The sequence below is a fragment of the Suillus plorans genome (genome assembly GCF_016647745.1).
Source record: "Suillus plorans strain S12 chromosome Unknown HD556scaffold_36, whole genome shotgun sequence".
Classification (NCBI taxonomy): Eukaryota; Fungi; Basidiomycota; class Agaricomycetes; order Boletales; family Suillaceae; genus Suillus; species Suillus plorans.
The window spans coordinates 83,438-98,272 of record NW_024537420.1 but is presented as its reverse complement, the minus strand read 5'-3'; the positions used below and the strand labels follow the sequence as shown (position 1 = coordinate 98,272).

General features: G+C 47.2%; 6 protein-coding genes across 6 annotated transcripts; 4 read left to right on the top strand and 2 right to left on the bottom strand.

The window, feature by feature from the left end:
* HD556DRAFT_1271858 (uncharacterized protein) lies at positions 1–2,332 on the bottom strand. The gene is made up of 2 exons (XM_041299186.1): positions 1,959–2,332; positions 1–1,909 (listed from the first exon to the last, which is right to left on the bottom strand). The coding sequence occupies exons 1-2, from the start codon at positions 2,267–2,269 to the stop codon at positions 286–288; spliced, it is 1,935 nt and encodes a 644-aa protein (XP_041159041.1). The 5' UTR covers positions 2,270–2,332; the 3' UTR covers positions 1–285.
* A 262-nt stretch (positions 2,333–2,594) lies between these two features.
* HD556DRAFT_1379469 (Not1 N-terminal domain, CCR4-Not complex component-domain-containing protein) lies at positions 2,595–5,894 on the top strand. The gene is made up of 12 exons (XM_041303193.1): positions 2,595–2,679; positions 2,737–2,969; positions 3,060–3,449; positions 3,509–3,632; positions 3,680–3,796; positions 3,846–3,866; positions 3,924–4,394; positions 4,444–4,493; positions 4,547–4,946; positions 4,998–5,085; positions 5,141–5,293; positions 5,343–5,894. Exons 1-12 carry the CDS (start codon positions 2,658–2,660, stop codon positions 5,545–5,547), a joined length of 2,274 nt encoding a protein of 757 aa, XP_041159040.1. The 5' UTR covers positions 2,595–2,657; the 3' UTR covers positions 5,548–5,894.
* Positions 5,895–6,858, bottom strand: HD556DRAFT_1379463 (ribosomal protein L7/L12 C-terminal domain-containing protein). The gene is made up of 6 exons (XM_041303192.1): positions 6,769–6,858; positions 6,666–6,715; positions 6,441–6,609; positions 6,302–6,388; positions 6,131–6,247; positions 5,895–6,084 (listed from the first exon to the last, which is right to left on the bottom strand). Exons 1-6 carry the CDS (start codon positions 6,772–6,774, stop codon positions 5,968–5,970), a joined length of 546 nt encoding a protein of 181 aa, XP_041159039.1. The 5' UTR covers positions 6,775–6,858; the 3' UTR covers positions 5,895–5,967.
* Positions 6,859–8,631: 1,773 nt separating this feature from the next.
* Positions 8,632–10,499, top strand: HD556DRAFT_1309263 (uncharacterized protein; the record flags this gene model as incomplete). Its single annotated transcript, XM_041300255.1, has 15 exons — positions 8,632–8,651; positions 8,704–8,742; positions 8,802–8,812; positions 8,865–8,932; positions 8,993–9,047; positions 9,104–9,171; positions 9,222–9,265; positions 9,321–9,346; positions 9,396–9,467; positions 9,521–9,536; positions 9,590–9,818; positions 9,876–9,933; positions 9,990–10,120; positions 10,186–10,245; positions 10,464–10,499. 15 exons carry the CDS (start codon positions 8,632–8,634, stop codon positions 10,497–10,499), a joined length of 933 nt encoding a protein of 310 aa, XP_041159038.1.
* A 278-nt stretch (positions 10,500–10,777) lies between these two features.
* On the top strand, positions 10,778–13,043 carry HD556DRAFT_1379434 (cytochrome P450). Its single transcript, XM_041303191.1, has 10 exons — positions 10,778–11,180; positions 11,237–11,561; positions 11,617–11,765; positions 11,816–11,931; positions 11,984–12,106; positions 12,167–12,356; positions 12,415–12,496; positions 12,550–12,675; positions 12,728–12,926; positions 12,981–13,043. Exons 1-9 carry the CDS (start codon positions 10,982–10,984, stop codon positions 12,741–12,743), a joined length of 1,326 nt encoding a protein of 441 aa, XP_041159037.1. The 5' UTR covers positions 10,778–10,981; the 3' UTR covers positions 12,744–12,926; positions 12,981–13,043.
* On the top strand, positions 12,826–13,313 carry HD556DRAFT_1379429 (uncharacterized protein; the record flags this gene model as incomplete). The annotated part of the gene is made up of 1 exon (XM_041303190.1): positions 12,826–13,313. The coding sequence occupies one exon, from the start codon at positions 12,826–12,828 to the stop codon at positions 13,054–13,056; it is 231 nt and encodes a 76-aa protein (XP_041159036.1). The 3' UTR covers positions 13,057–13,313.
* Positions 13,314–14,835: the final 1,522 nt, after the last annotated feature.

Sequence of the window (14,835 nt, the reverse complement as noted above, 5' to 3'; positions counted from 1 at the left end):
GCATTAATGACGCAATTCAATTACATGTATACGTGGTACCAGCTGCGAGTGTTATTACTAGGATCATAGGGTGTACACCGGTATACATAAAATAAACAGCTTACTTCTAACAACAAACTACAGAATACATTTGCCAACACAGATAAAAAAGAAATCAGAGATGGAGATATAAAGAGGAAAAAAGGAAGACGAATACAATAAAAAGTCTAAAATATAAGTAATTTGATACTTCGACAACAAACAACACGAAAAAAAAATTGCACGACGGTCCGTCCGTTGTCATCGTTATTCAGCATACAAAACGTGCTTCTTCGTGCTATCCAACCACTCTCGCAAATCTCTGTCGTCGTCAATGCCGACGAATTCGTTGCTGAGACTATGGCGGTATCGAAGATTGAGGACGTTGCCGCCTAATCGCGCTTGCACCTTCTCCAGGAGCTCAGCGTGCGTCACGCGAGGATGTACGCGAATGGCGATCAGGTCATCAGTGACGCGATCGAATATTTTGATCTTAACGAAGGCTGTCTGGGAATTACCAGCGGACATTGGAGGGGCGTTCATATTAGTGGCGTTTGATAGGGAACGAGATCGGGAGGACATGGCGATAGATGGCTGTGACGAACTGGGAGATGATGGAGATGGGGTGGCGTGTTCTTGCCAAGCAGAGTTCGAAGCAAAGGATGATCGAGAGGAAGCACTTGCACGGGAAGTGTCAAGACGTGGATATGATGGAGACGAACGTCCGTTGTGTTTAGACTGGGACCCTGTGCGGTGATGTGATGTCGCTGTGTTTGGTCGATGAGGTTGTGGGGTTGCGCTAGTTTGTGAGTCACGAGACATAATATGAGTAGGGGGCGTGTGGTCCTCTCCATAGTCTGAGCCTTCGCTTCGATCATCTCTATCTGATAATTTCATATCCCCAAGCGTATCACGAACTTCCTCCTCAAATTCCTCCGCAACGGTCTGTTCTCCTGTGGCTTCTTCGGCAAAGAGTGCCCTGACCTCATCATAGCGAGGCTCAATATCATGTTCCACATCTCCAGGTTTGAGCGATAAAAATTCGCGCACGAGCTGGTGTTCGAGAATATAGCTGGCACCAACGGTGTTTAAGCCACACAGCTTGTGGAGATACTCGTCAAGTTCTTCCCGTCGGGCGGCAGTGACCTCGTCGTCGACATTTTCGGCAGGACCAGGCATGAAGGGGAGTATCCGGACGGAGTCCGGTTCTCGTCCAGCTTCACGAGGGAAAGCCTGCAAGAGGTTAACTTGGAAATCGTAGAAGTCATTATATACTCGAAATAGGACGAGCTGTTTGGCTTTTGGAAGAGTTTGAGGGTCATGAGGATCATAAGGTTGGTAAATGGCGTCTGTGCGGAACCAGTACTCGTTCATTTCGTTGTGAAAGGATACGACGTCGGCTGATAATAGGATGCCCTCGGATAAGAGGACGGGGGAGAAAGTGCGGGGAGGTGGTGCAGATTCAGGTTGTGTGCTGGAACGCTGGGCAGACGGTTCCTCTATGACGCCGAGTGATATGCTATTTGCTTTGTAATTGAATACGGCCTTCTTCCACTCTTCGACACCTGGTAGATCTCCGCTGTCAATCAAAGCGTTGACATCCTCTACCGGGCGATTTGTTGTAGGATTGCGAACTTCCACAAAAGAAGCGGGGATTAAACCTGGCCGACCAAGTCGACCAATAGGTTTTGCGACAAACCATTCGCGGTTTGACTGGGCAACTACAGTTATGCAATCGCCAGATTTGGCGTCAAGCTCGTCCGCGCGCTCCGCTATGAAGTCGTGAAGAACTATTGCAAAATATGCAGGTGCTTTTGGGGACTTAGGAGGAGATGTTGGACTAGGGAGGGTGGGACTATTTAGTGCGACGTTGACACTAGAAGTGCGTACACTGTACGGGTTGTTAACGCGCAGATGAACGAATGTAGAATTGTACTGACGCTGGACTCTTGCAAAACTCTTCAAACATAGATTTTGGGACTAAACCTCTAGCCCCGGTTACAGGATTATGTGCATCGTACCAATCCCCCTGAGTTTCTGTACTTCCTGTAACATAAAAAAAGTCACCCTTTTGAAAAGGGAGCTGCTGAGGGCCCTGTGGCCTGTATGATGCGATTGCACGGATTACTTTTTGAGGGGGTAGAGAAGAATTCTGAGGTCTGGATACAGAAGGTAACGGTAGAGGGGTAGAGATTTCAAGACGGTGGATATCGCGGTGTCCGTTGAGAGATTTACGTAGGGATTTCATCATGAAGGAGCATAAGAAGCTGACAAGAGACGACGAAGCAGACGAGGGTTAAGAGCAGAGAGACCAATTGAAATTCAAAGTAATGCTTTTGTTAATGACCACTTTAGGGGAATTTTCTCACGATGATATGATGCCAAGTGACCATCCGAAGCTCAAGTCCACAGTAGACTACATTCAGGTCATAGGTAGACTTTAAAAGTCATAGCAAGTCATTGAGATCATCCAGCTCAATGTGCCGTTCGACGGACTCCGATTCCGAAATTTTTCTAACAAGTTCCATCCCGTGTTTATGTAATCCTTATATGAGCCAAATAATTGTCAATTTTACGATTCAGAGCGACTAGCTGATATTCGACAATTGTATTTCCATTCAACTTGTGTTTTCTTCACAATGGCGGCCAGAAAGCTGCAAAGTATGTTTCTATTCACCTTTACAGTGTCATTTATGCAATTCATTATATCTTTCATAGCCGAAATCGACCGTACACTAAAGAAGGTTGGCGAAGGCGTCGAGGTCTTTGAAAGCATATATGAGAAGATGCAGGCCTCTACAAACCAGACGCAGAAGGAGAAACTGGAGACTGACTTGAAAACACAAATAAAGAAGCTCCAGCGGTTACGCGACCAGATCAAAGCCTGGGTAGCAAGCAATGACATCAAAGACAAGTCCGCACTCCTGGAAAACCGGAGACTAATAGAAACTGTGCGTCTCCGTCGCTCCATGCCATCCCCATACGCGTCTTCCCATTCCGAAACCCTTCCGACGACTTATTACTCATATTTGTGTGTATAGCAAATGGAGAAGTTCAAGGCCTGCGAGAAGGAAATGAAGACAAAGGCATTCTCCAAAGAGGGTCTAATACAGTCGGCCAAACTGGATCCTAAAGCCCAAGAGAAGCTCGAGGTTACGACGTGGCTTCAGTCGCAGGTCGAAGATCTTTTGTTGCAAGTAGAACAGGCAGAAGCGGAAATTGAGACACTCCAGGGCGGCGGCGGCAAGAAACGCGGAAAGAGTTCATCATCTGCTGGTCGTTTGGAAGATCTGGAACACCTCAATGATCGTCGAAAATGGCACGTCAACCGACTCGAACTCATCCTTCGTCTCCTGGACAATGGTTCTTTGACCACGGATCGTGTACAAGCTCTCAAGGAAGATGTACAATATTTCGTGGAAAGCAACACGGTTCGTTGCGCAGCAGTATGTTCTACTTTGAGACCTTTTAAGGCGTTTTCTGGGTGCAGGACGAGGACTTCAATGAATATGAGGGCATATACGACGAACTTAATCTTGAAGAAGAGGAGGAACAGTTCGGTCTGGCTGGTGACGACGAGGAAGATAGCGACGAGTCAGATGTTGCAAGTGATGGTATGTATTTGCTACTCATACCACTACTGTAGAATTGACTTTGGCAGACCTTCCTCCACGAACGCCGAACAAACGACATGAGAAGGACGAGGAAAGTGTTGCGAGCAGTAAACGTGCTGATAGTCCCGTGCAAAAGAAGGCTGGAGTGACACTTCAATTGCGGAGTACGTGTTGGTTCATACATTGCAACAGTGACTTACAAGACATTACCAGAACCATCAATTGCAACTGAAGGTCTGTTTGTATTTCTATTTAATTCTGGGTGGTGATACTCAAAGTTCGTCCGAAAAGTCAAACCACCGCCAAATCCAAACTTTGCTCAGCAGCCGATGGCAAGCATTCTACGAGCTAACTTGCAACCGGCAACCCCACGGCCACCAGTGCATACACCAATCCGCTATGCCGCAGCAGCAGCCGCTGCCGTCACTCCGCTATCGTCTCAACAGAATGGAGCATTACCCCCAACGCCCTCGACATCACAACCTATTCCACCCACGCCATCAACGAATTTCCCTGAAGCAACGACATCTACACTCTCAATAACGCCGTCGGCTTCGCAAAGTGGCTTGCAAGATTCGCAATTTACATCCTCGCCAAGCTTGACACATCCATCGGTCACGAGTCCGATGCTATCATCTGCTGCATCACATCAACAAGAGGGGTCATTCTATTCTGGACAGGATTCACCAGCAATATCGGAGGCTGTTCCAAGCTCTATAAGCGGTCCTGCGGCCACATCATCGCCGCAACGTCAACAGAAAGGTATGTTTTTTGTTCCAGGAGCACGAGGACAGACGTAATTTTTGCTTAGAACCTGCAGCATCACCTCACCTCGCCAGGGCACCTTCACCTGCTGCACCAGTAAGTGTTTACCGATATTATGCCCACGATGAAGCCTCATGAAACGTGAACAGCCACCAGCATCAGCATCGGCAGTGCCACAATTCCAACTGGTCACTAATGGAGCCTCGCTGATTACTCAACCCCCCACGCAGTTGCCTGCGTCAGCGTCATCGCCACTACCTCAACAGATACATCAGGCAACAATAGCTTCATCAGTACTTCCAACTCCACCCGCAAGTTCGACATCTGTAACACAGCAGGCACAACAGTATCCCCCGGGTATAAAGGTCCCACAGAGCGTGGAACAGCAACCGGCCCCTATCCAGCAGCCAATTGGAGGTTCGCAGAGGCCTCCTTCAACAGCACCAGCTCAGCAGCAGCCGCATCCTCCTTCGCGTCCAGCTGGTTCAGGTGCATTCCCTGGCTCTCTATCAGACCTTGTGGCATCGTTTGAAACGGTCAAGCAGAAAGGTTTGTCACATTTGAACTCTGTTTGAGCAAAAAATCCTGACGGATAACCAGCTCCTCATCGTATGACAAACCTCGGAGAGGTGCACAAACTCCTTGAAGGTGGTTACTCAAATGTGCCACAGCCACAGGACACCGAGAAGTACCACATTACGATTCAACTATGTTTGATAGGGGCTAATGTGTTGTTTACCTAGACCAAAGTACTATGTGCCACGGAATCCCTTTGCGACTCCAGCATTCTATCCTCAGGTTCCTCATCCTATTCTGAGCACCCCAGGCATCTTTTCCCAGATAGACGTAGAGACTCTCTTCTACGTCTTCTATTACCTACCGGGAACATACCAGCAGTACGAGGGCAATCTTACGTTCAATGGAAATTGCTCACGTAACTTCTAGATATATGGCTGCTAAAGAATTGAAGCGCCAATCGTGGCGATTCCATGTGAAATATATGACATGGTTCCAGCGACACTCGGAGCCGCAAGCCATAACAGAAGAATACGAACAAGGCGTGTACGTTTACTTTGATTGGGAGGGATCATGGTGCCAGCGCAAGAAAAGCGATTTCCGGTTTGAATATCGTTATCTTTCGGAGGATTGAAGGTTTTTTTTGCTCTTTCAGTCCTTGTTATCCCCTTTTTTTTGTCATTGCTCCCGCCGTGACCATATGTATCGCCATACGTGCCACTATTGGACAGTCTTGCCAATCACATTCATACTAACTTGCAACCCTATTTCTTAATTATAGTGAATGAATTATGGTTTGAACACGCTCATTGTATACACAGGCTTTCAGTTTGTCCACATCGTCTTTGGGCACGATTTCTTTGGGGACTTGTTGTACAGACGCCTGAGACCTGAATATCCCTTAATTGAGAGACTCTCGGTTTAGATCCGGGTTCTGAGCCTCTCATGGATGATCTCGAACTTCGCTGCGACATATTCGAGCTAATTTGCAATCTCCTTAATTATAACGAATGAATTATAACCTGAACATGCTCTATACATAGGACTTAATGATCTACTCAAGTACCACTACTGCTCCCAGTTTTTCGAGAACCTCTTTTAGTTTATCCGCATCTTCTTTGGGCATATTTTCCTTGAGGACTTGAGGTACAGACTCTACGAACTTCTTCGCCTAATCCCGAGTTAGTGTATATATCCCTTTAATGAGCATGACTCACATCGATGAGCGTAAGGTTCGGGATCAGGGCCTTGACCTCACGAATGATCTTGGGCTTCGCTGCGGCATCGAAGGACTGAAGTTTCAAATTGAAGATAGTCTTCTCCTTCGGTTTCTCCTGCTCGGTTCAGTTTTGTTAATGAATACACCTTCTTCACGAGATGTTTCCCACCTCCACTGCTGCTTCTTCGACCTGGGCGGCGGCGGGTGCGGCGGCTGAAGCAGCTGGCATTGCAATTTCTTGAATATTTAGCCGTGACTTTCGTGATCATGAGTAATATTCGAAATGTGTTTAGAAGGGACGAATGAACCTTCAAGAGCGTGACGAGGTCAGCTGCTTGCAGCAGTGTCAGTCCAGAGATGTCGTCCACTATGCGGCCAATTGTGGGGTCACTTGGCGGAGGAGGTGCTGCTGCAGACGACGATACAGTTTCTGTGGCAAGCCATCTCGACCGGCTAGCTAACGGAGCAAGGGCAATGCTGCAAAAGTAAAGTTCAGCATTCGAACGAGAATTTCAAACGTGCTAAAACTTTACCGCGCGCTAGCCAATCTTGATGTTGAGCATAGAAGAGTGTAACAGCGGCTCTGAGAATTTGGTGAGTATAATTTCTGTTTGAAAAGTGGGGTCGGAGGCTTACTGCCATGGTGTTCAGTCCTAGTATATTTGGACTAAATTTCTGACACGTACAAATTCGGAGGCGTTATTTGGTCGTGTTATGCAGCGGCCTCTAACCTTCAAATTGCAAATTGCAAAATTTTCACTTAGTAAGGTCCCTCATCCAGGACCACCTCCTAGTTAACTACCCTGAATGAGCTCATCGGATTGCCTGATGCTGACTACCGCTACCATTAGACATTGTGCCCCTTTGTTCTATGGGGTGATCCCTGAGCTAAAGTCCCCCCAGCTGGCGCGTATCAGGGTACCAGCCCATTCACGTCGGACGAAATTTTCAAGTCCTTCAAGTTATTAAAACGACGCCACCGCACATTTGAGGGTCGTTCTTTGTTCAGTACTTTGTTCTGAACCTTGATCTTTGAGGCTAGTGCTACCAGTCAAGACTAGTGCTAGCGTTCTGAATAATCAAGATTCAAGTACAACTGCTAGCGCCCGACAAGTCGGGATCTAAAAGATAGATTCATACGGCTCCGTTCCACCGCGGACAACTTTCACTATCAGAACATCAAAATGTTACGTCCGACTACTTGCACACTCGTTACCATTGAACTAGACTAGGTGATTTTGTCTCATGAACATACCGTTTAAAACGTATCATCCCCGTGAACATGTCACGAACTTATCGGACTGAACCTGATTGGCTGACAATAATATTTCACCCCAGTATCTCTCGCCCACGAAGCCCATGCATGTTCTCATGATCCATCATACTAGTCTGATGGGAGAAAACATCAAATCTCCAAGAACATGTACGCGTTGAAATTACCTGCATTAAGCGCCGATTAAGTTTACTTGTCAGGGTCTTCGGCCGTTCTAGGGGAGCTAGGCAAGCTTATCGTTTCGTGATGCCGACTTTAATGTAACTGCTGTAGAGCTCTAGGTTCCAGCAGTACCTGGCGCGAATATGACAGAGCATGTGCGAATCTCCGCTCTCTGTTGCTACCAATCGATTGATGTACTCTCATGTCCAAGACTAACGTCATGAGCTGTGGATTTTCTTATAGCTTGGGTTCGTTTCATTGGAGCTCCGCGACGCAATATGAAGCTGATAAGACTGGGAAGATGGTAACGTTGTAAGTTGCCCTTTGTGCCTTTACAGTTATCTCAGGGTGATTTCTCCAGACAGATCTTGTGTTGCGTTCGTGTGCAAACTGTCTATTTCTAGCTGGCCGGATCGGATGACCGCGCTTCCTAGTCCAGTGAAGAACGATGGAACGACCGAACGAAAACCGGCGATTCCTAAGAGTTTTTATGCCTTCGCACAACCATAACGGAAGCCTTCTGTTGAAGAGACCCCAGAAATTGAAAAATTTAACTTGAGAGCGCGCGCTGATCGAGCACTAATCGGTAATGAATAGATTCTTCATGGTGTCGTTATGGTGCGTGCTTACACTACTAGCACTGTAATTGAGACTACTGAGTGTGAACCTTCAAAGTTCAATTATGAAAGACCTTCTCGTCGGGCTTATGCTCACAAGTATTTTGTATGTAATGAAGTTGGCAGCCCTGAGAAGAGTCCTGGCGAGGTCTGTGGAGGAAGAGAGTAGTTGCGTCTAATGCGGAAATTCTGGCAACTTGCGATTTCGAAGTTGGGAGCCTCATGTGACGCCGAATCTGATTCGGGTCGGCCCAGCATCAGCTTTATACGGAAGCCTGTCACTTCGCACCATTTTTTCACCCCTCACGGCATCTTCCAAAAACAGCTGGCCACTGAATCTAATCATACAAAAGGTTGTTCCAGTTGTTGCTACCACCCGACACTCCCCTCTACACCAGGTATTTCATCACCCTTATCCGCATTCGTTCAAACATATACATCTCTACCATGGGTGTTCTGGATAATACGTGCGTATACTTCAAATCCCCCACATACAAATGACTTGACAACATCGTCCAGTTTTGGAGCATTCTTAATTGGGGTTGTGGTCTCTGCCACGTAGGTGCTCAAATTTGTTCAGTCAAGCAATGTGTTAAATGGGAACTTGAATGTTATAGGCTCTACGGTGGTACGTTTATGCGCTTTTCGCTCTTTGGCCTAACGTTTATGATTCCACAAAGTCACTTGCGTACAGACATGGTACTACTATAGCCGGTACCCCTCGGATCCGTGGTACATCAAGCTCATGGTACGTTCACGTAGGATGACCTAAATGTGTTCCACCATTAAACGGGATTTTTTAATATAGGTTGGCGCTGTGCTTCTATCAGACTCAGTGCATCAAGCTCTGATTACACATACAGGTTAGTGTGAGATACGAGATACGATTATCTTGGCGCTGAACATCACGTTCTGATAGTGTATACTTATCTTGTAACGGATTTTGGCGTCGCTGCTGACCTCGGGAAACTTGTCTGGAGTCTGGTTGTAAGTTGCGTATCATCAGTCTGTGATTCTTGTTTGAACAAATGTGGCAGATCGAAGTCTTATTCAATGGCTTTACAGCACTTTTGGTTCAAAGGTTGGTGTGAGGCCTTTCCGAAAAGAACGTGTCGTGCTGACTCTCGTCCTGCCAGCTTCCTTACCATGCGTGTATACAGACGTATGTGTGACATTTATCCACCAGCGAACGTTTGCTTACTTTCAGCCAGTAAGCAACAAGAGTTTGGTTGCAACCATGTCTGTGATGACCCTTGTGATTGGTGAATTCCTCCTCGTTGTCAGTGAGTATGCGTCTCTTTTTTCAGGAATTTGTCCACTAATATGATATCTAAAGTATACGTTGCAAAGGCGTGAGTCGTGTAAGAATACATCAAGCATTCTGGCTAATGGAAGCTACCTCTAGTATCAATATGACGACGTTCGTGGAACTCACTGCGCTCAAGCCATTGTCCATGTCTGTGAACGCTTTGGCGGCTGCTGGAGATGTCCTTATCGCTGTATTACTCTGCACACTCCTTCAACAATCTCGCACTGGATTCCGGAGGTCCGACAACATGATCAATAAGCTGATTCTGTTCAGCATCAACACCGGTCTCCTCACCAGCATTTGCGCTGTCATGTCACTCATTTCTGTACGTAGCAAATCGCAAATGGCTTGGCGTTGGGCTTCTGACCGAAATGTGGCGCAGATTACAGTGTGGGATGGTACTTTCATTTACATTGCATTTTATTTCTGCTTGGGCCGTCGTAAGTACCATTGAACCGCAATATGAAATTCACGAAATTGACGACATTGTTTTCAGTTTACTGCAACTCCTTACTGGCAACCCTTAACGCACGCAAGAGTCTTCGCGGTGATACCCGAGATGAAAACATGTCGCTCTCACTTCAAGGCATTCAGAAAAGCTCTAATAGCACTGGTACCGCGCAAAAGGTAAGTTGTGAGAATTTTATTTTTTTGCAAAAGGGCTTGGCTCACCTATGATCGAATCATATCAGCGAATTCCGAATAACATCTCGATTAAAATTGATACCACGCAGGAGTACGTTCGGGATGAGGTTAGTTTTATTTTTTTTACCGGGGCCGCGATCCATCGCTGATCCGCATGGACGGCAGTACTCATCTGCGACGGAACTTAAAAGTGCTCAGGCAGTTTAGTCGGTTCGGACATGCCACGAGGGCGATGAGAAGCACAGAATGTACCACCCCATACTTTGGTGTCAATCGTTCTTTTTGCATTGTAACGTATGATTTGCACCAATCTGGTCATTGGAAGAACTATAGCTACTTGGCGCATGGGATCACCGTCTAGAGCATTGCATTTTGAGGAATATTAATACACGGATTTGCATCAAATGTTATTTTGCGGCAAGATCTATTATATTTCTCCAAGATCCAACTTGAAGTATGAAACATGATAAATTGTTGTACGACCCTGAAGAGTTAGTTGTATGATGGGCGGCGCCCTTTGTACCACGAGGAGGAGATTCAGACTAGGTAGGAATAGGCAAGCATTGTCCGTGAGAGATGTGCAGCGTCAATTATGTCCCGCGGGTGCCTGAAGGTTGTCCCAATTTATTATCCGGTTGACAAGCATCTTACGCGCGTGCATGTTACGACTACTGTTACGACCATCCATTATCAGCTGCTCTCGCGCTTCCAGAAGATTGTAACGAAATGAGGAAGGTCCTATACGCAAATACTATATCATCCAGGTCCAAACTTCCATACTCGCTCAAGTACCCTCCCTTTTCAACTCGTCATTGAAAATATCTTATCTCCTTCACTGCTGCCATGTTGACACTCACTGACATTACCTGGCTAGATGTTGGTCTTGCTGGCGTCGGCGTGTATCTCGTAAAGCAGGTATTCACCCAGAAGAATCCCGCACCATACCCCCCTGGTCCCCCCGGCCGTCCTCTCGTTGGGAATATTCCAGACATGCCTCAGGTCAAACCTTGGATCACCTTCACTGAGTGGGGCAGGAAATATGGTGGCTGTCTCCTGTTCTGCCACAAAAAAAACATGCATTTTAACCACTCCGTTCAGGCGACATCTCGCATGTCGAGGTTCTGGGTCAGCACGTCATAGTCCTGAATTCTGTCAAGACTGCGGTGGAAATGCTGGAAAAGAAGAGCTCTATCTACTCTGATCGTCCTGTTCTACCTATGGGCGGTGAACTCGTTGGCTGGAAGAACACTCTCGTTCTTCTCCCTTATGGTGACAGGCTACGCGAGTACCGGAGAAATTTCCATAACGTCATCGGTAGTCGCGCCGCCATGGACATATACCAACCAATCGAGGAAATCGAGACTCATCGATTCCTGAAGCGTGTACTTGCGAAACCGGACCAACTCCAGGCACACGTGAGACAGTATGTGCTGTCCATCCTCATTCATACTTGATGTTTCATGTCTGAATTTGAATAGCACCGCTGGCGCCATCATTCTGCGTATCTCTCATGGCTATGAAGTCAAGGAGCACAACGACCCTTTCGTCGACCTTGCGGACCTTGCTGTCGATCAATTCTCCAAATCCACCGCTACTGGTGCCTGGATGGTTGACATCATACCATCCCGTGAGGCTATAGCATCCTGACTATTGCTTCCAAATCCTGACTGTTTTCAGTGGCTAAGGTACCCGAGTGGGTCCCTGGTGCTGGCTTCAAGCGCGTAGCGCGCGAATGGCATGAGACCCTCGAAGAGATGGTCGCTGCACCCTACAAATTTGTCAAGGATCAGATGGTGACTAACATTCGTAGCTTTCTGATTAGGAGTTGAAGTTTCAATTTTACAGGCTGCTGGTATTGCTCCGAAATCCTTTACCTCGAATCTGTTGGAAGACCGTACTTTGTCTGCCGAAGAGGAACACGTCGTGAAGTGGTCTGCTGCATCCTTGTACTCTGGTGGTGCCGACACGGTTAGAATCGACCTTCATATTATTTCGAATATGACATTTTGAGACTCATGCCTTCTTCAGACAGTTTCGGCAATATATTCGTTTTTCCTGGCCATGACACTCTTCCCCGACGCGCAGAAGAAGGCTCAAGCTGAAATCGATGCCGTCGTTGGTCCTGATCGTCTTCCCTCCTTCAGGGACCGCGACTCCCTCCCCTACACTGAGGCACTCGCAAAGGAAGTTCTACGTTGGAACGCCGTCGTCCCTACCGGTTTGTGTACTTTGTTTATAGCGTTCTATTGTTGACCAAGGGGGTATCTTAATGGCAGCCATTGCTCACCGTGTTATTGAAGACGACATCCACGATGGGTACTACATTCCCAAGGGCTCTTTGATCATACCCAATGTTTGGTTAGTACTCTCCTCCTGCATTCGTCATATTGACAAGATTGAATTTGCGGCAGGTCTATGCTTAATGATCCTCGGACATATGCTAACCCCTCGGAGTTCAACCCTGAGCGCTTCTTGGCCCAAGAAGGAAAGGAGCCTGAGACCGATCCTCGCACAATCTGCTTCGGGTTTGGTAGACGGTAAGAATTGAGTTGTTATTCGGAAACAAAACGCTGACGTTTTGCTCCGCAGTATCTGCCCAGGTTAGTTAGCTGAAAGAGGGTGCCGATCCTCAGGACATTTCTGACGTCGCTTACGTAGGTCTCCACCTCGCCGATGCATCTGTCTGGATGTCTGCCGCTATGTCGCTTGCCGTATTTGATATCTCCAAGGTTGTTGAGAATGGTGTCGAGATCACCCCTGAGATTGACCCCTCATCAGGTACAATCAGGTATGTCGCGCTTGCTGTCGTTTGCTGTGCTGGTCTAGACAAACACACTCCTAGCCACCCCAAGCCTTTCAAGTGCTCTATTAAGCCCCGTTCTGCTCAGTCCCTTGCGCTCATCCAGGAAGATGCTTAGTACCTCGGGGGGATACCTGGAGAACAACGCAGGGATACATCCGTTGCCTTGGGTTGCAACTTCATCTGACAATGCGTCATATTTTGTATCTTGCACTCAGAGGATGTGCAAGATGATTGGTCGTGTATTTCGATATCGTATATTTATGACATCTTACTTCATCTTGTTGGAATAATCTACAATGTGCGAATGATATTTCTGTGAATCTGCCGTAGTTTAGATATCCACGTGGTCACTGCCAGTGCCTTCGCTACAATGTTCTGACAATGGATGCGTGCTAGAAATAAGGACTTCAACATCCATTGCCTACCGACAGCGTACACGGTCTGTCTGACAACTTGCTTGACTGCTACCTGCCAATGCGATGTTAATAATGACGACACTTGACTTACCGACAAATGCACATGGTAGTGAGTACGAGTGATTAACGACGAGCCTCTGACACCTTAAGTTCTCGTGCCTCAAACAAGTGTTCTTCCGACTTAAACTCTAACAGCGTTAATATTACGTATGATACCCTAACAGCTCGTGGCAGACCGTCGAACTTCTGAGTGTACCATCTCACACCCATCGAACTTCTCCGAGTCCGAACGCACCATCTCACACCCATCAAACTTCTCCTAGTCCGAATGCACCATCTCACACCCATCAAACTTCTCCTAGTCCGAATGCACCATCTCACACCCATCAAACTTCTCCTAGTCCGAATGCACCATCTCACACCCATCGAACTTCTCCGAGTCCGAATGCACCATCTCACACCCATCGAACTTCTCCGAGTCCGAATGTACCATCTCACACCATCACATCAGCGAACCGATGAACCCCGATGTCACCTCCGAAAGTTCACCCGTGCAGTCGCAACCCTTGTGAAGAAGCAGAAGAGACGTTTGGATCGGACTCTGATGTTTTGCCATTGCCAGTCGTGTTCGTCCGAGCGCATACTAGTAGGATGATCCCGGCTTCAATCACGACTGACCCTGACAGGTTTTAAAACACTCATCCGCCGTGCTTCACGAAGACGCCCGCCTGCTCGATTTGAGTTATGTGCAGTTGAGCGGTTGATGTAAGTGGCACGGCTACGGATGCGATCTTGAGATCGCTAGCTTCCCGGATGACCCTAACGTTGTGCCTATGTGCGACGTGCGTGTTGCTTTTTCTAGAGTCAAATTTAGCGGCGCCGGAGTAACAGTAGAGGCAGGTATGGTATGGGAAATTGGGAATGTTCCTTCAGTACTAGTGCCGTCAATATAACTTGTGCCACAATTTGTTCAGGTGAGGACATATGGGCTTGACATAAGGAATTGCTATTGCGTCCTTCTATTGGTGTGTCTACGGGAGAGGTAGGCCACCCGGTACCGCGTGTTTTTCATGCCCACAGAAATAGTAGGGTCCTCCGAAGGATCGGAAACGACTCGTCTCTTTATCGTCCTGATACAGTTTTTCTTCAAGGAGTAGTCCTATTCAATTCCGTTATTTTGCGATGACTGCGCCCAAACAACTTCATGGAGTAAGCTGCTGACTTCTCACTCCAGTTTTGGCGTTGCTGAATGTATTGCTCCACCGAGACGACCGGTTCCAACAGAAGTGGCTGGGAACCGGCGCCCGAGGACACAATAAGAAGTTTTTTGCAAAGTGACCTGCGTATTTCACAATGTGAAACGGCGCTCCACTTGACGTGTACACTGTATTAGGTAGATGTGAAATAAGTATGCTCACTTTAGTCTACGGTTGCGAATGGATATCCGGTTGATTTTTATTTTTTTAAAAACTGCGAGA